Source organism: Cydia strobilella, chromosome 19 (genome assembly GCF_947568885.1).
Source record: "Cydia strobilella chromosome 19, ilCydStro3.1, whole genome shotgun sequence".
NCBI classification, from domain to species: Eukaryota; Metazoa; Arthropoda; class Insecta; order Lepidoptera; family Tortricidae; genus Cydia; species Cydia strobilella.
Window position 1 is genome coordinate 10,978,204 of NC_086059.1, and position 26,769 is coordinate 11,004,972.

General features: G+C 37.5%; 1 protein-coding gene and 1 non-coding gene across 2 annotated transcripts in view; both read left to right on the top strand.

The window, feature by feature from the left end:
- The first annotated feature begins 493 nt into the window (after positions 1 to 493).
- The window catches only part of LOC134750227 (uncharacterized), a 69,034-nt gene continuing 42,758 nt past the window's right edge, over positions 494 to 26,769 (top strand). Inside the window, exons 1-4 of the mRNA XM_063685372.1 lie at positions 494 to 579; positions 20,344 to 20,399; positions 20,775 to 20,953; positions 21,035 to 21,410. Of these exons, the coding sequence (XP_063541442.1) occupies positions 20,356 to 20,399; positions 20,775 to 20,953; positions 21,035 to 21,410 (599 nt within the window). The 5' untranslated portion in view covers positions 494 to 579; positions 20,344 to 20,355. The remainder of the gene's footprint in view (positions 580 to 20,343; positions 20,400 to 20,774; positions 20,954 to 21,034; positions 21,411 to 26,769) is intronic.
- On the top strand, positions 20,669 to 20,740 carry Trnac-gca (transfer RNA cysteine (anticodon GCA)). The gene has a single exon. It is a non-coding gene; the product is annotated as a tRNA-Cys (tRNA).

Consider the following 26,769-nt stretch of genomic DNA (forward strand, 5'->3'; position numbering starts at 1 on the left):
GACGCAGGCGTGAGAATTCGCATCCAATGTGAAGACTCGTATACGGTATACGAGAAAAATTAACGTGTGAACCTAGCCTTACGCGTCTCTAACGCTTACGCTCCGTGTGCTGAGGGCCTAACATCCACGGAACGTCAGCGCGCGATACCTCAGTGATATATAAGATGACGTAAAGTGAACAAGTGCCGATACAGTTGCGAGCGGGACCAGTGATACATACGGATATAAAGATATAAAAGAGTGATATATCCCAGAGAGAGAAATATTTATAACACTTTTTTTTACTGACACATTTCGCCCTTCGCTAAGTGATATGATAACGTTCTGATTTCCATCTCACTGCCGCGTCCGCTGTCCGCTCCCGCTCCGCCTCCGCAGACCCCCATCCTAATAACGCAACACTCGAAATCAACCGACTCGGTCAGTAGTGTTAGTTCAGACAGTAGATACACCTCGCATCCACGACCGTCCGCGCGCGATACCTTATCAGTGATAACGAAGTGCTAGTTTCAGGTGATTTTAGTGATTGTGTTTAGTGTTTTAAATTGGAATGCCATTTTGTGTTTTAACCGGATAGAGGTATGATTTTTTGAGTTTGGTATGTTTTTTTATTGAATAAGTGTTAGTTTAATATGTATTTTGTATTGATTCTTAAAGGGATTATTAAGATTTCATATGTGTGTGGTGGTCAAAATTCGTGGGTTCAAATCTCGGTTGTGTACTGTATAGAAAAAATCAATCTCGAAAAAAATTCAAAAGGATGACTAAATATTCGATCATGATCATGAATATCATGATCCTTTATCATTACACAGGCAAGAGGTTAATACTGTGGGTTAACCGGTTGAACAGTTTTATTTTAGACAAATTAAACATTTTAGGCAGAGAAAAGAATATATAAATACGTATACCTAATATCTAACTATATGTGGATTTATTCAGGTAAGAAAAATAAAACGTAAGTAGAAATAAGTCCATCCATAAAATATGTAGTTCGTAATCAGCAAAGCAGGCTTCGTCAAGTAGACCTACCTAACCTAACTTGTTTTGTTGTATTGTATCGTCTATAATTAACACTAGATTCCTATCAATTATAAAATTAACTGTTTCCTGAATTCGATTTAATAGAATTCAGGAAACAGTTCAGGCAAATTCTTGTGTATATATTTATATATTTCGGGGATTTTTACTTCACTTTAATGGTAAATAAACAGAGCTAGCCTGACGCCATAGAGTAACTTATACTAGAGCGGTACTGTCATAGTAAATTTTGTAACCCCAGTAAATTCACTGCCATCTGTCGACTCACTTTAAAACTAAAAATGAAGATTTATAAAAATACGATAAAATGTATTTAAATATGGATAAATGATTTTTTTTATTTGCATTAATTATTTTTATGATTTTGACCCATGTTCTTTCACTAATATGCGTTAAAATTGTTAAATAACAAACGAAACCGTCAACGCCATCTATTCGACTGTAGGCCAAAACTAGTAGCGCCCTCTGAACGAGAATCAAATTTTCTTGATTTTCGAGTGTTTTCGAGGCACGTTTTTTCCTTAGACTGTATCTATCTATTACGGAGTTATATCTATCTTTGCTGACGCTAAGCAGTTATCGTAGCCTATAGACGTTTGCGACTTCAGAGGTGTCACATGCATGTTTCTGGCCGTTGTTAGTTATATCCAAATGTGACATTCTTACGTCATTTCATGCTAATGAAGCGTCACAACTTCAGGACAATGCCCTATTGAAGTGCATTATCTCTTGATATCATTAGTAAGGTAAGGTGTATTGTTACTATACATATAGTGATTTATAAACAATATCCGATAACATACCATTAAAAATAACACCACATGTTTAACTTCCGTGTTGTTCACATTCAACGAAAACGCAAATGCAATTTTTCAACACACATTTATTTTCCAAAAAGAAGACATTAAGGTGGTTCGACTAGGTTACCCAAAGCTTAAACCCCGCTAGATGGCGTCACTTTCGCAAATTTTCAGGTTTTATTTTTTTGTGGAATAGTGTTGGTATCTGTATACTTAAAAGTATGTTTAGCGCACTCTTTACATAAATATTGAACTATTATAATAAACATTGAATACTTCATTAGTGTAAAAAACACTTTTAAAGTCGACAGAGTGTTTCTGTCATGCTATTTCCTACTATTACTCACACATGCAAACAGTGTTTCCGTGATTGCTTGTAGTAGACAATTTCATGCAGTGTAAGTATGCTGCAATGGCGTTGCGGTATGTTCGTGGAAATACGTGCAAGAGGATTCGGGTTCGAGACTGGTACGTCAGGGGTACTTTTTTTTGTCCTTTTTGTGTTATCTTATGTTTCTTATACCTTTTATTCTTCGAATTCTTGTCCGATTCCGATATAACCGAAATATATTTCAGTGATATCGGAAACGGCTCTAACGATTTCGATGAAATTTGCTGTAAGGGGTTCGATCTAGCTAGGTCTTATCTCTGGGAAAACGAGCATTTTTGAGTTTTTATTTATGTTTTCTTTTCCTCCCAGATATTCAGTATTATTAATAAATTAGTTTATAACGTTTTATAAAAATATGTGACGTTTTGAACTAAAAGGTACCACATTGTCGGTTGTCGATTAGGTTGATTTCATTTTGAAGCTTTATGGAAATATGACAACAATAAGTAGGTACCCGTTTGGTTGAAAACGCCACATATATTGAAAACCTGACTTTCACAAATCTCACCTTTTTGGGTTCTTCCAACTCAGAAAGGATGGAGAATACTGACGATTCTTAGTAGCATTAGCCCAAGGAAGTCCAGGTTTGTAAGTGTCAGGTATCAGTTTTTTTTTAAAGCGCTAAATATAGTTCTACGAGTAAAGCAATCCCTTACTGCCCAGCCTCTATAGTATTTTTCAAACTGGAAGGGTACGATGATAGATTTCATCTCCATACAATTTATAACCTAATAATGCCAAATGTTGCAAAATTATATTGAATTGAGATCTATCATCGTACCCTTGTAGTTTGAAATAGTTATTTACGATACAAGTGCGGAAAAGAGAAAATTCGAAACGAGTGGCGACAGATTAAAACACGACCGCAGAGTGTTTTAAATCGACACGAGTTGTGAATTACCTATTCGCACGTGTATCGTACAACGTTTTACAGTACATATGGCCCTTTAAACTTTCGACATATGCATGAAAAGTGCTCTTTACGCACTAGGGCGAGAAAATTGCACCATATGTACTGTAAAATACTTTTTAGTACATATGGTGCTACATATACGTTACTGCCCTAGTGCGGTAATTAGTACAATACGTGCATATGTCGAAAATGTAAAGGGCCATAATTATGTACTGTAAAACGTTGTACAATACACGTGCGAAAAGGTAATTCGACACTCGTGTCGATTAAAACACTTCCTTCGGTCGTGTTTCAATTTATCGCCACTCGTTGCCAATTTCCTACTTTTCGCACTTGTATCGTAATGTACTAATAATAAAGTAGTAATTGTAAAATAAAATTAAAACTTTTTTTATATTTATTTTTTTGGATTCAAGTAGGTACAGTGAGTAACAATATTGCATGGCCTTCTAATTATAACTATTATAGAAAACGGGATATTTATCATGTTTATTTATATTATTTATTTCTCGATATTTTGGCCGGTCTTGCAAGACCAGTCGTTGTGGAGATCCCTGGGGAGGCCTATGTCCAGCAGTGGATGTCTTGTTGGTGTAGATGAATTCACACAACAAATGAAATAAAATTTTTTCATATTTGTTATCCGTAGTTGTCCCTGTACCTGAAAGAAAAATAATATCATGATAGCACAAAATTTCTAATGTTATAGGAAGAAAGATGAAGCAACAATATGGATTCTAATAAAGTTATCATTTACTTACGTAGTAATAATTGTGTTTTTCATTCATAGACAAAATTCCATAATTTTCATCCCCAGGAAATGTTTTATTTTACTTTATTGCAGTGAGGATGGCCTGATTTTTTCTGGCTAATGAAGGAAAACATTTTATTTCCAAGAATGCCTCTTCATTTTGCACAATACCTAAAATAACCTAGAGTTAGTGACACATTGACTATTCGGCAACCAAAACAGTAATAATTACATTATATAGGTATTGTTCACTGCTTATATCTACCATTACGGAAGAAGTGAGAATTATTTTCTAAAAAGATCGGCATGAGAAAATTACAATGTACAATGAAGGAATGAAACTGTACCTACCTTACGAAACTTCACCATCATGAATTCCGCTTCAATTGAGTCTGAATTTTTCTGGATTTTCGCGGACCAGAACACCGATGATTTTTGTAACTTGATTTAGACGTTGCTACATATATTATTATACTCTTTGCATTGCTATCATTTTCAATTTATTCAAACAAATTGATGTCACAATAAACATGACCCTATGTGTCAGTGTCAACACTTTCAAATAAAAATGCACTAAACATGACGGCACTCCAAATCCTGTCAGGTCGGCCAGGCAACGTCGCCAACGTCATAGAGTGGCAACGCCGCACGCAACGTATTTGTACACGACATTTGTGACACACACATACGTAAAATTGATGAAAAAATTACGTTGATTTATGTATGATTTCTGTATGAAACAAAGTTTTTCTATTAATTTAGCGCAAACGAATATTCGAAAGTAGATAAATGAGCAAATATTTGTGTAGTAATAGTGTGTAGTGCCTTAATTAAAGCAGATTGAATTTTGTATGAAAATCGAACCACCTTAATTAAAAAATACAATCTTATTATATATAATTACCAGCGGAATGTCGTTAGCTAGTTTGTAGCCGGTACAACGACATCTAGCGAGAAATTAAGTTATTAAAAATAATATGAATAATCCCTGTACATTTTATAATAACATATCGTTACCTAGTTTGCCGTGGGAACAGCGACATCTAGCGAACGATTGGGCAGGGACATACGTTGTACGCACTCAGTTTGTGGCCAGTACAGCGAAATCTAGCACAAAATCTTATTAATCTAACAAACATTAATCTTAACACTTTAACACCACACTATGCAGTTATATTTGTAGCTTCAATGTACCTCTGTAAACCTTTAATAGAAATCAGTATGTCTATCCCTAAAACTAGTTAGACTCAAAACACGGCCCATACCACTACTACTACTATTACTAGTACTATTAGTAAAGGATTACTTTTCTATAACATGACAGGTGATCACGTGATGCCCTCCATAGAAAACGAAGCGCCGGAAGCTCCGGCCCGGACACGTCCCGGTCTAACGTGAGTCATCCTTTATTCTGTGCCCATACTCTGCCAACCTGGTTAAAAAAAGGCCAAGTGCGAGTCGGACTCGCGCACGAAGGGCTCCGTACCATTACGCAAAAAAACGGCAAAAAATCACGTTTGTTGTATCGGAGCCCCAGTTAAATATTTATTTTATTCCGTTTTTAGTATTTGTTGTTATAGCGGCAACAGAAAAATGTACATCATTTGTGAAAATTTCAATTGTCTAGCTATCACGGTTCGTGAGATACAGCCTGGTGACAGACGGACAGACAGACAGCGGAGTCTTAGTAATAGCAAAGATAGATATAACTCCGTAATAGATGGATACAGTCTAAGGAAAAAACGTGTCTCGAAAATCACGAAAATTTGATTCTCGATCAGATGGCGCCACTAGTTTTGGCCTACTCTCGTATAGAGGGCGTTGACTGTTTCGTTTGTTATTTATAATTTTAACGCATACCAGTGAAAGAACGTGGGTCAAAATCATATAAAAATAATTAATGCAAATAAAAAAATCATTTATCCATATTTAAATACATTTTAACGTATTTTGATAAATCTTCATTTTTAGTTTTAAAGTATGTCGATAGATGGCAGTGAATTTACAGTGGTTACAAAATTTACTATGACAGTACCGCTCTATCTTATTATATCCTCATTTGTAATAGGGTCCCGTTTTTACCCTTTGGGTACGGAACCCTAAGAAAAACAATTTTTTTCTAGAAAAACTACATATTTACTAACTTAGAACTACCTAATCTTATATTTTTAAGATTATATGGACTAAGGCAAGAATATGGGGATGCAACCCCTGTTCAAATTATTGAGCGTTGGGTTGTTGGTTGGTTGGTGGGCCTTACGAATAGGACACCATACATTTTTCCGGCATCTGTCATAGGATACGTTTTTAGGGTTCTGTACCCAAAGGGTAAAAACGGGACTCTATTACTAAGGCTCCGCTGTCCGTCTGTCTGTCACCAGGCTGTATCTCATGAACCGTGATAGCTAGACAGTTGAAATTTTCACAGATGATGTATTTCTGTTGCCGCTACAACAACAAATACTAAAAAGTACGGAACCCTCGGTGGGCGAGTCCGACTCGCACTTGTCCGGTTTTTTTTAATTTTCGTTTTGCGTTTGTCGATGTACGATTGTCATCTTGTCTAGGCCCCCGTTCTCACGGCGTAGGTGTGTATTACTATCACCCACACTGTTAACTAATAGTAAACCTTATTACAAAAGGCATAAGGTCCACCGATGGACAGAGTGTGTTGCTTGGTGTTGCTGATGTTTGTACACCTTTAAGTTCGCAAGAGGTGTCAAAGCCGCAATATATCATCGGTGGAAGCAACATACAGCCTTGAATGGGGACAGATAGTGATCTAAGCTCGCTCGGAAGATTTATGCTCAAACTACCGGATTTCTGATGAGGGCGAAAGGTCAGAGTGACCTGTTTTGCTACTTTTCGGACAAAAATAATAAGTATCTCTTTGAACGCGGCGTAAATATAGTTATTTGTTATACAAGGGTGCAAAGTTGTATTTTACCCGTGAGTGTGGAATTGAAACACGAGCAAGCGAAAGGATTCTATAGTTGAACCACGAGCGAAGCGAGTGGTTCTTAAATAGAATCCTGAGCGTAGCAAGTGTTTCAACACACGAGAAGTAAAATACATTTGCACTCGTGTGTAACACAAAACTTTTCCCCTCACTATAGCGAGGAAAGTGCAACATCCACAGGCGTTAGATTGTCTTTATCTCTGAAATCACTCATTTTTTTACGATAATACGATATTATAACAGAAAACTCTGGAAGTTGTGTATTTTTACGTGTCGGAGTCGGTGAGAAATTTTTTGTTGACAATTTTGACATTTCTGCCGATGCGTTTTGAAATTGCATCGACTCAACTTGTGCGTTCAGAATTATACATTCAACATCATTAAAAAAAATCAAATGTTTCTTATGGAATTTAAGGTTTATGACTTAAAATAATTAAATAAAGCTAAATTTGGTATTTTTTATTAAATTCTCAAACCATTTATTTATGATAATTAATATCGAACGAACCATTATACTGAGCGTTTTACGTTTTGTTATCTGTCAAAAGCTACTTAAACACGCTCCATCCAAGGTCAAATTACTTTCCCCACTAGTGGATAAAATGCGTTTTTCCCCGCTTGTTTTAAAGGATAAAAGACGGCTTTCCGAGCTAGTGAGGGGAAAAATATTTTAGTATTTTGTACCTATTAACTGGGTTATAATTATAAGGCAGTACCAAACTAAGGTACTCAGTCTGCAGTCTAGCACTGCGGCAATTATAAAGATAGAGTTTTAAATGATTCACGGTTAGTTTCACTAGACTTCGACCGATGGTAACGTTGAAAGCGAACGCAGCCGACGCGCAAGAATGAGGGTAGACCGAGCGCTGTCTACACAACTTTGACACCCACCCGCTATCTTCAGTCACCCGTGAACATGATGCATGTAACTGCGTCGAAATATCGGGAGCTCATAAATAATACAAAAGGTAATCACGGTCTAATATCCCGGTCAATATAAGTCTGATTCGTGGCCAATGATGATGATGATGTGTTTAAGATCCTTCCTGATTCCCGAACCAGGTATTTGTGTACTTATGTAGTACTAACGGTGTCGGTCAGACTATTAGGTGACTCGGGCGACCACAGGGCGGGCTCCTTCTTTGCACGTGCAAAGGGGCAACGCCGCCAGCATTCTAGGTTCCATTCCAGAGGCGGATAGTTTGGGAGAGGTATTTTATATTTAGTAGGTATTTAGATTTAGTTTTATTTTTTTCACCTCAGCAGCTCGAACAAGCCTACTTTCGTCACTCCCTGGAGTGAGGAAAGTGCGACTTTCCTCACTCCAGGGAGTGAAACAATGTAGCTTTTTAATTTAGTGAAGGCCATGAACTTCATACTTTTATTACATATTTTTTATGGTACGGTACGGTCCGGTCCGGTCCGGTATATGTACGATACGATAAGATACGATACGAAACAATCGTAATCGTATCGTATCGTATCTTATCGTATCGTATATATTATAATACTTTTTTTTTTCTGTTTATTCTGTGTAATTCGAAATACATTTTAACCTTTAATATGTTCTCACTACTGAGGTGAAAAATTATGTGTGCAACACGAGAGCAAAGTTATTTTACATCTCGTGTTTTAGAGTCCCTCGCTACGCTCAAGATTCTACCTTAGAATCACTCGCTTCGCTCGTGATTCAATTATAGAATCTTTCGCTTTCTCGGGACTCAAAATAAACACTCGCAAGAAAAACCAACTTTCCTCTCTTGTTGCACAAATAACTATTGTGTAATCATAATTAACATTGTTATTTAAAATTAAATATCACTCAGTACAAATTAACGGTGTTCGTACTTATCAGCTGAGAAACTTGCCATTTAATTACCTACTAGTACAGTCAGACAAAACTGATCAACATCTAAAAACGTATGCGATATTCGTAAGTAGCATAAAGTATAATTAGATATCTCAATAAAAAAATAATAAAAGCGGTATCCTACCTCAAAAACATTTCCGCCGTATCAACACGCCAATTTACTTAAAATACAAGTGTTTTCGCGAAACAAACACTGCTTTTTTATCTTAAAATGTGGAAGTTTAAAATACGATATTTATTTTTAGTGAACGAGTTGATATAATCTCAGAAGGCAGCGAAGTTACTCTCATTTTAATGGCTGCAGTATCGATATCGAAAACTTTGTTTCTTTTACAATTATATATATAAATGCTGGATATACTTTACAAAGCAAAAAGTATAGTAGACTTCGTGAAATAAAACAATTATACAACGTAGGAGCTACGGGAAATAAAATCTTGATGGGTTGAAAGTTAAACTATATTATATAATTTATAGACTTACCTAATATGTAGGTATTATAAAGTGTGTCTGTCTGGCTGGCTGTTACCTCTACCTCGAAATTTGGTATACTTAGTTACTTAGTTTTTATCTCTGTAACGAAATCATCCCGTAAGGGTGCAAAATGGGGGGTCAGCTAAAAAACCGCCCCCATACGTTTGAAGTTATTACTCTCATTTTAAAACGATATGCTTTAAATTAGGTAAGTACATGAAACTTGGCATAAACATAACGTATTTTTTTTTTTTTTTTTTTTTTTTATTAGCCAATTTTGGTGTCCCACTGCTGGGCAAAGGCCTCCCCTCGTTTTCTCCACTCGACCCTGTCATCGCCATTTTCCCACCATTTGGGGTAGAATGCGTCCAAGTCGTCCCGCCATCTCCTTTTTGGTCTGCCTGAACCCCGGCCTGCACCGTCTATGGTGCTCCGTGGGTCCCACTCAGTAACCATTTTGGCCCATCTTTCCGGGTGCATGCGACAGACATGTCCCGCCCAGTCCCACTTAAGCTTAGCGGTCTTGACGCCTACATCTGCAACTCTAGTTCTGGAGCGTAGTATACACGTATATACACGTATATAACGTATACATATACATATATATTTAAAATGTTACCGCGATAAAGTACTTGTGTACGATACGGTACGGTACGGTAAGTTTATCATTGTCAACATTAGACCAAAAAAAAGAAACCGGCCAAGTGCGAGTCGGACTCGCGTTCCAAGGGTTTCGTAACGTACATTACACAATTTTTAACTGTATTTTTTATGTGAAACGTGAGTGAAATGTCTTTAAAAAACCCGTAGGGGTCGGATCAAAACGATCAAAACTAAGTAATTAAGTCCGACTCACGCTTAACTGCACATTTTAATAGGTTTTCCTGTCATCTATAGGTAAAGAACTATTTAGTGTATTTTGTTCAAAATTTTAGACCTTTTGTAGTTTCGGAGATAAAAGGGGGAATGATAATTTTTTTGGCTATTTTCTTAAATACCTAACTTCTAAATTATTTATTTTAAAATTACAAAATATATATATATATGATTGATTCTCAAAAAGAGCTTCATTAGATATGTAACACGATATAGTTTGAAAAACTTTATTTTTAATTTTCTCATTTACCCCCATTTAAAAATGGCCCCCATGTTTAAAATTCATTTGTTTATGTTACATGTCCGTCTTTGGGTCACAAACTTACATAATGTGTACCAAATTTCAATTTACTTGGTCCAGTCGTTTTGGAGAAAATGGGCTATGACAGACGGACAGACAGACGCACGAGTGATCCTATAAGGGTTCCGTTTTTTTCCTTTTGAGGCACGGAACCCTAAAAAGTAATCTAGCTAAGATAACGCCGCAAGGTTAAGTTTCGGCACGCTATCATAAGATCACATAATAACCCGCAAGTATAATGTTTGGTTAACAAAGATTTTTATTCATAATAAGTACAACATCTTTCAGAATCGGTTAAAAATACAGGTAAGTGCCTAGCCTAAAGGATGGGACTCATGCTAAAACGGTCCGGGCCACAACCAGATAGAAATGTTTTTTAGAACGCCATATGTTCTTTCACTGATATGTGTTAAAATTGTTAAATATCAAACGTTGTCGCCAACGCCATCTACCCGAGCCGAGTATAGGCCAAAGGCACAAGGTGTGGCTCTATTTATTCGACAATATTTTTTTCTTGATATACGAGGCACGTTTTTTCCTTACACTTATCTTATACGGAGTTACATATATCTTTGCTAGAACTATCGGTCACCATTGAAAGTTTGGAATACATTAGATAACACTTGCATAATAGTTATTGCAATCGTTCATGCGAACACGCAAGAACTTTATAACATAACAGTGTTAATTTATGACAATAAAACGTAAATCGTATCCACTGAATGCCACTGACTATTTACAACACCTCGTATCTCATTAAAATACACATCGTAAAAATAACTTAATTGTTTATAGAATAATGTTCGCATTACAAAACATCGCAAAAATCTATACGACGCGACGTTTGGAAAATTAGGAAGTTTATTGCGGTTTAAAAATTGGTCTGATATTACAACACAGTTAGTCAGTAATATACCGGGCGTATGATGGACACTGAGTGAATGAATGAATGAATGAATGAATGAATGAATATTCTTTATTTCGGACCATGTCCATATACAATTGAATAACATGTAAAATTAATATTAAATTATATAATAAATTACAATAAATTACATTTGTTAGTAGCAGTATGAAGTCTTACAACTAAGGTTAGTATTCTACACTGTTATCCACGTGATAGGATAGAGCAACTGTCACTTTTTAACTACGCGCGAAACAGACAGACTATTAAATTATCGCAAGGTCGATACGGCAACCATCTTACACTTGTGCACTTAAATGATAGACGACTTGACTTGGATAATCATAATCATAATCATAATCATTTATTGTATAATATTAATATTACATGTCAGTTATTTACAAAAAATATTGAATATAAAAGTTGATTAATAATATAGGCAATAATCATTAATATAATTAATTATAATAATTATACTCTAGGTATAACTCATAATTTAAACTTTTAAAAATTCGTCGAAACTGTAAAATGTGTGCTCGAGAAGCCATTTTTTTAATTTCTTTTTAAAACAAGCTAGAGAAGGAGCCGAGGTGATTGACACTGGCAACCTGTTATATACAGTCGGGCACATCACGTGAGTTATCTTCTCCGATCTCGCTAGTCGGCGCTTTACCGGCAACAGCCTGTTCGGGTGACGAAGCACGCGGGCTGAGTCGGAGCGTTTTTTAAAATGGCACATATTTTTGTAGGCGTACGTGGCAATCTGTAATATTCTTAGGGACGGCAAGGTTAGTATACCAAGTTCCTTGAAGTAGGGCCTTACGGAGGTATCTTGGGACAGCTGCATCACCGCGCGCACGGCTCTTTTTTGGAGTCGGAATGCGCGCAGCCAGTCCGCGGCGCGCCCCCACAGCTCTGTGCCGTACTGCAGTTGCGAGTGGATGGTTGCAAAGTAGCACGTCCGCACCACATGTCTCGGCACGACTCGAGCGAGGCGGTGCAGTGCGAAGCATGCACCCCCTAGCTTCCCACATAGCTTATCTATATGGGGAGCCCAGGACAGCTTTCGGTCGATTTCGAAACCCAAGAATGTGGTCGACTTTACCTGCTGCAAACATACGCCGCCAGCGCGAACCTTTAGGGGTCTCGGTGTGCGGCCACCGACTTGAAAATGGATAAAATGAGTCTTGGTTAAATTGAGCGCTAGGCCGTTTAGGCTAAACCACCGAGATAACTGGTTCGCGGCGTCGTTGAGACAGGTCTCCAAGTGATCCACATTTGGCGCCGTTATAACACCTGCAACATCATCTGCATACATTAGGATGTCGGCTGTTGTCATTGCTTCGGGCAGATCATTCAGTAGCAGGGAAAACAGAATATTCGAAACCGACGATCCCTGGGCCACTCCCATAGATGTAGTTAGCGGATCGGACTTAGCTAATCCTCCATCTCCCACCACAACTTGGGATCGGCTACGCAACGCATCTGTGAGGAGGCTATGAGCTTTGCCACGTATGCCGTAGTGTAGCAACTTGGCGGCGATGATGCTGTGGTCGGCCACATCGAATGCCTTGGAAAGGTCACAGCACAGCATCGCAACTTGCTGTTTCCTCTCCAGGGCATCCATGACCTTGCGTATGGCTTCACGCGCTAGGTCGGTAGTGCAGCGGCCGGACCTGTACGCATATTGTCGGTCGGACAGTGTATTTGTCTTATTTAAGAATGCTGCCAGTCTCTGACACAACCCATTTTCCAGTACCTTAGCAACGCACGGAATAATAGACACTGGCCGGTACGCATCCTCACATTCTCTTTTTCCTTTACCTTTGAAAAGGGGAGAGACCTTTTAGAGATACTTAAGATAGAGATATTTAAGGGAATTAAGTGTTGTAAATGCTACAATTATTAATAGTAATGCAGTTAATGATTATTGGATTGGAGGATTTAATAGACCATCAGGGGCCCAATTATCATGAATTGTAACGTGGTTAGCATATTATGACAGCCAATAAGATTCAGATAGCTATATCGCTATATAGCAACTTTTTTGTAATTCGATATGATGCTGGGTTTTATGTTTTCCAAAATTTTACCTTAAAAAATAGCCGCGTAACCTTTTGTAATGTTCTTGAGTCAAACTGGGCCCCCAGCTATCTGCAAAATCCCAGTCGGGTTCGAATCTATTTAGTATTTGTGTAATTATCACGAATATTTTTTTCTCTCCAGTTATAGTTTTTTTGAGTTGTAGTTACAGGGGGGCTTAGTTAAGATGACAATGGTACATATGGATAATCGCGTATGCGTCGAAGCCAGGTGATTATTTTTATATATTATTTATTTTTCGACCGGCGTTTTCTACCATCGTTCACTAGCCCTAGCCCAGGTATAATGTATCTGTCGGCAGAATGTTCGCGATCCCATGACGTCTCCCATACGGCAATGCGGGTAAAGCCGATGTGGGTTTAGAGGGTAGGACTTCTCCCCCTTTTCTCGCTAAGAGAAAGGAATGGGAGATGGGAGTCCCACATAACCCCCGACGCTTCTCTAGGTCACAGGGGGTATGCGTAACAGCATTACCACATCGTTAAAAAAAAGGTATATGTATCTACCCACAACATACTGGGTATCTGCGGGACTAGGCCAATTTTGTGTTAGTTTGTCCTATAATTGTATTATTAACTGTTACGCCAGCTGCGTATTAGCATTAGCAAGTTGTTTAGTTAGGCAAGCCGTCGCATCCGGCGAATCTGGAACGATCACTTGCGATTTTGCAAGCGTCGCGTCGCCCACGCATTGCTACCTTCATGCGGCCTAACCTTACCTTGCTGACATGCCGAATAATCAGTCACAGAACAATTTCGTATATTGGTATCATAGAGTAACTTATACTAGAGCGGTACTGTCATAGTAAATTTTGTAACCCCAGTAAATTCACTGCCATCTGTCGACACACTTTAAAACTAAAAATGAAGATTTATAAAAATACGATAAAATGTATTTAAATATGGATAAATGTTTTTTTTTTTATTTGCATTAATTATTTTTATGATTTTGACCCATGTTCTTTCACTGATAAGCGTTAAAATTGTTGAATAACAGACGAAACCGTCAACGCTATCTATACGACTGTAGGCCAAAGCTAGTAGCGCCCTCTGAACGAGAATCAAATTTTCTTGATATTCGAGGCACGTTTTTTCCTTAGACTGTATCCATCTATTACGGAGTTATATCTATCTTTGATTGGTATAGTACGAGTAAAGTGACATACCTAATGATTCTGAATAGAATAGAATATTTATTTGCTTGAATACGTAACAATCAAACCTTATAAAATAGTTAGACACAGTATTCAGTCGACACAACATAAACATGCAAAATATTTACATAATGGTACATTAAGGTACATTTACTAATTACTAACATGCAATCATTAAAACACTATCATAATAAAACAATGTCAATGAAATTAAATTGAAAAAAAAAGCTTGGTTATGTTATGACCTACTGGTTATGTTATGACCTAATCCTTTGTAATTTAAGAAGTCAAAAAAGTAATTTTAGATGGGGATCACCATATGAAAATTTAAATTTAAAAAACCCCGAACGGGTGAACCAATTTTGATAAAATTCATTTAAGACCCAGCGCTGGAAAACCTGCATTCTAATTTTAAAAAAAATGCATCCTAATAAAAATAATTTTAAGAATAATAAACAACACCCCTCTTCTTGATGGAATTTCAGTTTTGTGATTTTGTGAAGTCAAATGATTGAAATGATTCGTATTTCGACACGGGCCTGGCCCGGTTGAGATTTTTAACGGACTTTTATGAATAGGCATATTTCTATTTGATTTAACCTTATTTATTCAGGAATTCAATTTTAGACAGAAAGTATAATTTGTCACATGGTTATGTTATATAAGGGCGTACCTAAGTAATAAATAAAAAACCGGACAAGTGCGAGTCGGACTCGCCCACCGGGGGTTCCGTACTTTTGTTGTTGTAGCGGCAACAGAAATACATCATCTGTGAAAGTTGCAACTCACGGTTCATGAGATACAGCCTGGTGACAGACATCAGACGGACAGACGGACACGGAGTCTTAGTAATAGGGTCCCGTTTTTACCCTTTGGGTACGGAACCCTAAAAACTAATAAGTTTACAGAAAAATATAAGAAAGATTAGATAATGTTTTAAGATGGAATTTACCGGAATGTAGATATGTAGATAGCGTACTCGAGAATATACGTTAATGCCTAACCAAGGTGACAATCGCTTGCGCTACGACAACGAAACGCTTTGTGTCTCTAGCTCTATCACTCTTCCACATTAGTGCGACAGTGAACAGTCACAGTTGCGTTTTGTTCGCTACGGAGCGTAAACGATAGGCATGTTGGCAACGCACGCAGTTCTCCCATCACTGTCATCATACTTGCCGTAAATATTGATAAACCAAACCTGAGCAAGGCAAACACATTAGCGGCAAGTGTGGCGACGGCACGGTACAAGGCTTTCTTCTCACCCCTACCACAGAATAAATAATAGTACTCCCCTACCTAAGTGAGTCAGCGGTAACGTCCTCCTAAGGGTGACGTGTTTACGTGACACAAAACAACTTTTATTTTCTTTGATTCAACGCTTATCTTTCAAGAGAAACGACGTAAAAGTATGTAATCCTATCATCAATATCATCATGTTTCAAGGATCCTGTTTTTTGCCATGGTTCGCTAAGGGATCAGGATCCTTGCAATTTTATGGCAAGAATTGGCGCTGGCACTAGTTTTAAAAAAAGCAACCTAGTGCTTAAAAGTTTCATAGTAGTGTGACTAGTTAGTTTTGTGTTACTACCCGATCGAAGCTGGGGCGGGTCGCTAAGTGACCCGTATATAATAGGTACCAGGGTACCAGTGTTCGCCGAAACATTAAGGCAATTGACCATTAACCAGTACAAATTGAACTAATTAATTTGTACTGGTTTTAATGGTTAATTGCAATTAACGTTCGGCCAACACTGCCTGGTTCCTCGCAAAATTTGGCTCAGGATTGAGCGAACAACCCGTACTAGAACGTATTTATTTTCGTTCGGCAACTACTTACAGTATACTGTAGATAACACTTATATTTCATGAATTTCACATGACAATCATAAATGTTTACTTAAGACACTTGAAAATAAATTGTAAATGAAATCATAGCGGAAGTTCAACGACTGGGCCGTTTTTGTATCGATGCAAAGGGTGGGTGTGGGTGGTGGCAGTGGTATAAGGCACAAGAGCATCCCCATTGTAGCAGCTTTGTAGCCTATAGTCGATTAAGCCGTTTTAGGTTACGTTTGAAGGGCGCTCTATTGCTTAGATAAACAAAAATATCAAAACAGTCCGACATAGATATTGATAAAATTAATCTGTTGCAAAAATCATGGCTCTAGCTAGAGTCAAAAACCACGAAGGAGAGTCGAGTACGTTTATAACTGAGAAATGACCACTCCCCTTGCCTCTTAACCAGAGCGAGACTCCGGACGCCAGATCTTTGCAAGGCCCTTGTCTTTTAGCTAAGTAAAAGAAAATCCTGCTTGGGTTTTTGCGCAAGGTCCCTACAAAAGCGAAGCCCTGGACAACTACCCTGTTCGCAACCCCCTAAGGCCGCCGCTGAGAGAATGACATTGGCAACTGATCACTTATAATCATTTTGAGTTTTACCAACAGACCCCACAACAAAGTCCCACAACAAGGACAATCACGCCAATAAAGTTTTTTTGGGTTGAAAACTTCTATTACTGAAATCGTCACCAGACTCACCAGATTTCGGCTTCCATTTTTAAATCCATCTTTCACCTTCTTTTACAAAAAATGTGTGGGTAGCATCTTTGTCGATTTTTGTAAACTTACCTTATTTTTTTCCGTTTTCATACCTATAAAGATAAACCCTCTGTTATTTTTCATATAACGACAGGGTCTATAGTCAAATCCGCTTCAACCTTTGAATTCCACCGTCCAATATTTTTGCAATTTTTGTCGCGCCAACTGCTATGTCATTTCAGCGGCTCAGAAGTCTCAGAACGGACGGTGACAATGGGCGTGCTGCTGAGGAAACCCAAGGTCAGTAGAATGTGGAAACCTTTTTACTGCCTCAGGGCCTTGGGTCCTTTGAGTAAAGAAGGCCAAGCTCTGCAGGGTTTGGTGCCCATCGTGTTGTCTTTATGTTTAGGTGACACTACATATTTAAGTGAAATCCGAAAGCATTTTACGTTTAATATACATATTTCGTCGTTTTTATGTTTAATATATGAAATTTCAAGAATTTTCTTTGGAAAATGTCATGATAATGTATCTATGCGTAAGCATAAATTTTAGGTCTGTGGTATCTATTTAGATATTTAATACTTGACTAGGAGGATATAACCAAACGGAGACGTCACGTCTGTAATTTTCTGTACAAAAAAGTCTGCTGATTTTTGCGGGGGAGGGGAACGTCAAATGTATACGTAACATAAAAATAGCCATGTCAGATAAACGTCATTCCATACATTGTGTATGACCATTGGCCGACTATTTTCGACAGAAGTAATGGTAATATGTATAACTCCGCATGAGATGAATAGTCTAAGGAAAAAAAACGTGCCTCGGAAATCAAGAAAATTGGATTCCCGCTCAGATGGCGCTACCACCAGTACCAACCTTTGGCCTATTCTCGTTTAGATGGCGTTGACGGTTTCGTTTTTGGTATCAGCTACAACGACTAACATCAAACGTCGCTCTTGACAAAAGGGAATCGAAGGCCAGTACGTAGATAATAAATACAATACCTAATGGACCATGAAGATTGTGGGAAACTAAATTGTTGTCTGGGTATGACAGTACCAATATAACTACATAATATCTGGGAGACCGAGCTTTGCTCGGAAAACATATAAAAACTCAAAAATTCGAGTTTTCCCGCAGAGATAAAACCTAGCTAGATCGATTTTTCGCCCCTGAAAACCCCCATATAGCAAATTCGAAATCGTTAGAGCCGTTTCCGAGATCCCCGAAATATAATTATAATTTATTGATCTATGTAAAGCCTGAGAGCCTGACCGAATATATGATCACGCGCCATGTTGCGGAATTTCACTGGAACTAATTCTTTCATACTATACTGAACTGTCACCCTGTAATTTTAATAACAAAACACCCTATACACGAAAATAACAGCGCCCTCTTGACAATGATCATATATTACACGTCAGGCTTTAGGTACTTACTTGAAAAATTTGAGCGTACCTATTTGAAGTTTTCTAAAGCTTATGATAAACTTGGCATGAACATAGAATAGAATAGAATAGAATATTTATTGCTCTCATGTTGGTGTACAGGTCTTACTCTATAGTTCCATTACAACATGTTACCCTAAAAGGGTATTGCAATTACACGTACATTAAAATATGCAAAGACAGGGGTACATAAATCTTTCAATTATAGTTTGTCAAGGGACTGTCTCATTTCAAACATAGACAGAGAGAATCAAACTTTGTCTTACACTAGTACTAGCACCCAAAAGAAAAGGAACATAAAACATAAGTAACATAGGTTGGTGGATTTTGTATGTACAAAAAATGGCGGAATGATTTGATAGATATCGCTTGGGCTCCTCCCTTCCGACATGTCGGAAGCTGGTGTTGCTCGAAGCCTATAATATGTATTTTTTTATAAAATCTGTGTACTAATAAACATACAACCTTTACCTTTGCCTAAACAAAGTAACATTGTCAAGGGAATTGTCAATTCTGATATTGTTTACCTGTCATTACGCGCATTATATAAACCAGTGAATTATCATTTTATTTACTACTTAATAGTTTTGTGGAAATATTTCTAAAACTAACGCAGGCACAAGGATTGAACTAATCAGTTATCTTCAATTTGTGGTTTCTATTAAATAGAATAATAGACATCATTTCGTTTAAGATAGTGTAGTATTTCGCATTCATTTGGTGTACTGTACGCTTGTTTGTTACCACAGTACAGATCAGCATGTCGCTGTGGTCTGGAGTTACGAGAAGACGGGAGTACCAGTTTATAGTGGTACATATGGGGCATTTTCTATGACAAGGGACCTTATTGTCGATGGCGCTTACGCCGCACAGCATCGCGCGGCATTGTATTTATATCGGAGCGTCGTTAATAATGGCGTAAGCGCCATCGACAATAAGGCACAATAAGGTCCCTTTTTATAGAAAATACCACATATTTTATTTAATATCTAATAATAGGTATTTGTTAATGACTAGAGTTCCCTATAAGGTGCGTTGGGTAAGATTGAAAGGGTTTTTCATGCGGGATAAGATGAAAAGTCGCCCGTAATGCTTCGGCATACCATAGAGTAACTTATACTAGAGCGGTACTGTCATAGTAAATTTTGTAACCCCAGTAAAGGCATACGGACGATTTTTTGTCTTACTTACCCCTCATGAAAAACCCGTTCAATTTTACCCCAACGCACCTTACTTACCTTTCTCTATGCCTATACCAAAGATCTATGAAGTGTATAAGATAAATACAGTCTAAGAAAAACACGTGCCTCGGAAAATCAAGAAAAATGTATGCTCGAAAAGGTGGCGCCATACCTTTGGCCTATACTCGTGTAGATGGCGACACCGTTTGATATTTAACAATTTTAACACATATCAGTGAAAGAACATGGGTCAAAGTCGTATGGCGTTCTAAAAAACCACATGGTTCATGAGATACAGCCTGGTGACAGACAGACGCACAGCGGAGTCTTAATAATAGGGTCCCGTTTTTACCCTTTGGGTACGGAACCCTAAAAACTGCACCAAAATAAAAATCGGCCCTTCTAGAGCATGTCTATGCAATGTTTTCAGATTTCCATGACATGATAGACCTCCGAAAGTTGCAGTACGTTTGTCTATAATTGTATGACAATTATTATAGAAAAACATACACATACATTTATCTATGACCTCTAACCTAGATACATATGAATAACCTATTATGTAAGAACTTACCTACTTTATTTTTCGAAGTCGACGCTAGTACTAAAATACTATTTAAATTTGTTTCAGATCGAGGAGGTTATGCAGAAGAAGGCGCCAGGGGTGCCTAGCAGTTTCACAAATCAGTAAGTACAATAGGTATTTTTACATTCAAATATGAAATAAAATTAGCTTATACACGGTGTTTCATGACCCACTGAAAACATAAAACAGTTTGTTCAGACTCGATAGGAGAATCGATCGCAGACAAATTTAATGTGATAATGATGAGATATGACACACACTCACCGCGCCATCTGTTGCAAAAGTATGACATTATTTAGTTCACGTAAAAATATGCAGATGGCGCGCCGCTTATCGCAACGTGTACGCTATTTTCAACATGTTTCTCATCGGGGATATAGCTCAGTGGTAGAGCATTCGACTGCAGATCGAGAGGTCCCCGGTTCAAACCCGGGTGTCCCCTTGAAACAATGTTTTTGTTTTTTATTTTTTTCTAGACGTCCTCAACCAACTGCGAGCTCCGAATTGACGAGGAAGGGATTTTCGGCGAATTTCTTCAGGACTACATTTAGCTCTCGCGTGAAGGCGGTACCGACCGCCGCTTCTACTGTCGCAGAAACTACCAAAATAGGCAGCGCGGAGACCAAACCTATTACAAGAAATAGACCTAGGACAGGTAATTATTGTAATTAAACAGAAATAATTAGCGCTTTAAATATTTTTAAAGAACAAATTGTAAAATCATCATCCTTTTTAGTACCCCCGCCGGAACAATCAACACTAAAAAGGAGTACATTACGTACTAAGACAGCTCCCAAGCGACTTGAAAAGCCTGCTGATCCGGAGCGATCATTGGCCAGAAGTCAGCTAACTCCCGATCCTGGAGGATCCGACAAACAAGACTTGAAAAGTCCTAATGTAGTCCTGCAAATAGTCAGACAGTCAAGCAAACCGCTAGCGGCAAAACCACCTCAAAAATTAAAAAAAAGTGACAGCATTTTACCGCCATCTTTAAAACCTCGCGCTCCGGAAAAACCTAAATCAAAAATCAAAACTATCAACAACAACAATGTCTGGACTAATGCAAACGATACTAAAATTGTTGGAAAGAAACTGCTGGTACAGCCCTTAAGGTAAGACTACTGACTAGTCATTTATAAAATGAAAATAAAAGTTCAGTGGTCGAGTAAGTTTTGCAACGTTCGCGCCAAAATATTTCCACCGGATAAAGGTATAAATTCCACAAATGCATAAAACACACTACGCTAAAATACACTCTATTTCAAAGTCACAAAGTTAAGAATCGCTAGAACGATATAACGGTGTTTACGCGGTATGTGCGTAGTGTGCACGTGATTTGAATAACATTTTTTATATTATCGCTATCGCAGTCGCACCCGCATACCTTTTTTCCTCAACACCATTCAAAAGAACACGTTTGTTTATTGCTATCCTTGTTACACCTGTGGAATGTTTTCGTCATGGTATAACCCGACTGAATTGACACGAATATTTTAAAGGAGATTGTTGTTACTTTGCGGTGCGTTCTTGAAGCTAGTAGTATAATAATTGAAAGGGAAGATAGTGCTTTTTCATTGAAATCAGAGCGAGAGGGAGCGGCATTGGCAAGTCAACAGCAAGTTTGTTTGATTCGTTGGGCCGCGGATGCCATCCGGTCGGTCGGGTGTGTTGTGCTTTCTTTTTTCGAACTTTAAAAAAGTTAATCCATCGTAATGTTCACAAAATTAACTTTGGTATAATCAGTGAAACATGGTGCGTTTTTAGTGTTGTGAAGTGTCAACGTGTGTTGGGATTAATTGCTTAGTCGGTCGGTCGGAGTACAGTGGTTAACATGGATTGAAATTGTTATTTGGTTCTACTTCGTCTTGTTTCATTTAAGTTGGTGAGAGACGTCTTGTCGTGCAATTCATGCATGTCAGTGTGTCATGCGGGTTGTGAAAGTGAGAACAAATTGTTTTGCTGCTAAGATCAGCTTTCAAATTTAACGATTTTTAAGTTTATTTTTTTAATCTTCTTCATGGTAATGACAAGTCAATTGAAGCTATTCAATTATTTTGCCTAGGCATCCAATTTAAATTGCCATTAAGCAGAACAACCTTGACTAATGGTGTATTACTTAATAGCTGTGTGTTGCTGTGTATTTAAATGATCCTGCACTGGCTGCACTATTAAAGAATCATGCTAACTTCCTGTATTAAAAAGATAGCAAATCTGCAAATTCTGCAGTCGACACTTTCCTTTCCTAGCCTAATTATTTGTATAGCCGGGTATATTTATTGTGGTTAGGTCCAATATCAAGTCAGCAAAACAGCTTAGCACCCCTGCTCTAATTTTCAACAGATTACTGGAAACTGAAATAAGATAAATGAGTACCTATTACATGCCTCATTTAAAATAAGGCATATTTTTAGACTTGTATTGGTAATTGGACTGTCCAATATTTGATCAAATTGCGTCTTACTCTCTCATTAAGCAAAGAATGTATTGATGTCCTCTAACACCTATCTACGTACGTGTACGTACGTACTTATTTCTGCATTCAATTTAATTAGTCAGACGTATTAGGTGTAGATATTTACCTATTATACGTGTGATACGTGCATAGAGTTAATTGTTCCATGCAAACTGCGATATCTTCATTACAATCTGTATGTAAAAACAAGTAAACAATGTCTACGTGTGCATTGTATGTAACATCTGTGTCAAACTTGTTCAATACAATGTAACTATTGTTGTTTTTCAATATGTGACCTTGAATTTAAAAATGGCTGCCTATTCGGACCTTAAAATTTACTACATTTTACAAATTACGAATTCGACGAAACGTTACGCAAACCGCCACGGTTGCCTAACCTTCAGTTTTCGTCAGAAAAACAGCTAATTCGATCTGGTGGTTTGTAACCGAGTTCAAAAATATCACTAAATATTTAAATAAGTACCTACTTTCATAAAGAACACCCGTATTTAACGAAAAACGACTTAGGTATTAAAGTGAAGTGTTTTAACAAAATTACTAGTGCATTCTATGCCATTATAACTTTAAATGAAGTGTTTTAAAAATAAAGAAGACTTGGCTTAAAGGACTTGCATCCAGGCCATAATTGTTTTAAAAAATCGTAATTATAGTAACCTAAGTAAGAACAAGTTTCAGACATGTGAGACAAAGGCATGAATGCTTGGAGAGTCTCCAATGGAGACGCAATTTTCCTTAATTAGGAGTCGAGGGACCTCTGAATTAGCCACCATAGCCAATCTAACTTTATGACTCAGATAAAATCGCCTACTTATGTGGTAAAAAGTTATGGAACAACCTTACAAGCGAACAGTCCCCCCGCAGTATTGCGACGCTATTGTAAACTAAATTAATACCTCCTCAATACATGGAAAACATCAAAAGATCCATGAGTCAGGAATAAATATCCGTGCTCAACACGCAAATTAATGCTCTTACTGAGATACAAACACAGAACCACCAGATTTGCATTCAGGATTAATCGGTTCATGTTATGCAAATGTATCATAGCAATAGCAGCCAATAGAAGTAATGGATTGATAAAAAAAAAATAGCTTTTTTGTAATTTCAAATAAACAAACTTGTGTTAATCAAGTACGAGAAGTCAATGTCCAACAAAAACCAATAACATTTACGATTGGTAACTCTCTGGAATCATGTTACCTTTAAGCGTTAATTCTTTTGGGAATCGGTTGACTGCTATCTGTAGCAGTAGCAGTTCATATAACGTTTCAACGAGTCAAAGTCAAAGACAGTAATCGAATACCGGAAGTTCGTAATGAGCTCATAACTTAACGGTCGCCTACTTAGATAAATGTTTGTGTAGTAGAAAAAATGCGGCTTCCTGACCTGCCCTAAATTTATGACAGACGAGAATAGAATATGACACAGAAAACGATGTTATGCTGTTATTTACTGTTTAACGAGAAATTGTTTCGAAGAAAAGAAGTAGGTAGAATAAGAAAATGACAGTCGAAAAGAACTTAAAGGAACTGCTGAAGCAGAATAAAATTAAAACCGGCCAAGTGCGAGTCGGACTCGCCCACCGAGGGTTCCGTACTTTTTAGTATTTGTTGTTATAGCGGCAACAGAAATACATCATCTGTGAAAATTTCAACTGTCTAGCTATCACGGTTCATGAGATACAGCCTGGTGACAGACAGACGGACAGCGGAGTCTTAGTAATAGGGTCCCGTTTTTACCCTTTGGGTACGGAACCCTAAAAAGCAGGTGATTTAAATATGTAGACGAGAACAACACCAGAACGTCCACAATAACAAGTGACATAGTTGGACCTTCTTTTTGTTACATTGACAAACAACTGCTCTTACCTGAGAACCTCAGACAATAATATTTCGTTTCGTCCTATGGCATTGTTATTATGTCTTAAGTCTACATCACAAACACAAGTCTGTTACATCACAAATACAATGTACAATACCTATTTAGGTTTCTCTTTTCAAGTGGCTTTCAGATCTTTGTTGTTTCTTGATCTCTTTTCGTTTTTTCATAGTTTCGTGTGATTACTTATATCATATCTGACGCTTTTCCGGTAGGAAACTGGCATTAAAAACATTAAGTAAACGGACCTGTCAAAACGGTAGGTCCGTTCATTCTTTAACATTCTATGGAATAAAGGAACCGGGCATAAGTTATTACTTGTAAACCTTCTTCACTTAAATATATAACAAATGAGCTGGGTACGATAACAATTGTTTGACCAAGTGCCTCGCCAAGGGCGACGCAGCTCCTTCAATCGCGATAATTTTACAGCACCATTACTCATGCAAGAACAGTGGCTCTGTGATATTTAATTTGGTGGGGTTAAATGTAAATACGAGTCATACGCGCATATGGTAAACAGATGGGGTAACCGATGGATTAATTTGTAGCTCTTTTTCTATGCGTTGGTTGATTATTGATTCATATTTAGCAACATATCTCAGCGACTTATTTTAAAATCCTGCCTAAGCGAGATATCTCCGATGCCTTAAATACCTATAGGAGAACGAGAAACTCGGATTAGAGAGAAGCCTCTATGAGCGAGAAAAATCCTAGCCCCGTGAACTGAACACTCGCTTTTCAGGTTTTACTGTATTTCAAAGTGAAATAAAGAAGGATAACGAATATATTTTATGAAGGCTATGACCTATTAATTGGAGGTTTGATTTATGTTCCCTTTTCTTTAAGCTGGTTCGATTTGTTTGTTCAAGACGTTCAAGTCTTGAATGTTAACTTAAAGTTAGAAGAACACTTGTATCTAATTTGTTATTCTCCGCATAGACAACGGTAGAAAGTATCGTGATTGGAACGTCCATCACACTTTTAATAACCTCATTGCATCAATGAACTTTGACTTGAAATAACTACATACGAATTGTTTTTGACGTTTAACATCGAAAGTATCTGCTTTCTACAATCGACTGGTGGGTTACAAAGCAATGGTATAAAAGTATATAATCTCCTTGCAGAGGATTACCTACTTATCTGGCTAAAATAACGAGGCACATGAAGAAATTTTTGCCAGAGAAAGTTTTTTTGGATTGGAAGAATATAATCGAATACAAAGACTTGTATACCTTTCACTTGCTCAAAGTATTTGATGTGATGACCTGATGACCGATAATGGAAGATAAAGAAGAAGTAATAAATAAGACCAATTTATCCAACTGTCCAAGTTCTGCTCATGTTTGGAATCGGAGCAGATAGATTACTTACTTTGAGCCACAAAAGCTAAGAAAAAGAACGACTGGGAGTATCATTTTATATACTCTTTGGTAACGATGTCACGTCCAAGATAAAAGATAGAGAGAAGCTTTTGATTACTTTCCATCCATCGTATTTAGCTTCTGAGTATACAGTAATATTACGTCAATTATGAGACATCATATGTAACATTCATTCATTCGACTGTTTTCGTGTTGCAGTGTAATTATCTTATTACTCTGTAGCTGATTAATTGCATTCCACACCTGCGGCCGTATTATGTAGAACTGCATACTTGCAGTTAGTGTAGCGATTTTCAAATGACACCTGACACTGGAATTTTTCCGTAGATTTCTGGTTGGATAAGTAGATAAGATCGTAGAAAAGCCCACAAAAAATGGCAACAACCGTCGTGCACCTAGCGAAACACTGCAGAAACATCTTTAGGTATATAAAAGTGCAGTATGTATCTTAATGACCCGTGGTGAGTGAGTACACAATTTTACATTAAGGAAACTGCAAATGAAATTTACAGCACCGATGACGTAAAATTGTTTACACGTACACTGGAATCTAGTTAAGAACTAACGGTAACCGAGGAAAAGGAGGGCTAGACTTGCCTTAACCGCACACACATTGCTCCAATGATACATTCATAACATAAATTACTCATTCAAAACGTAAGCTGCGTAAGCAGAATTACCAAAGTGTTCTCAACTGTTTTTTCCTTATAAAAGTACTTGTTATTAAGA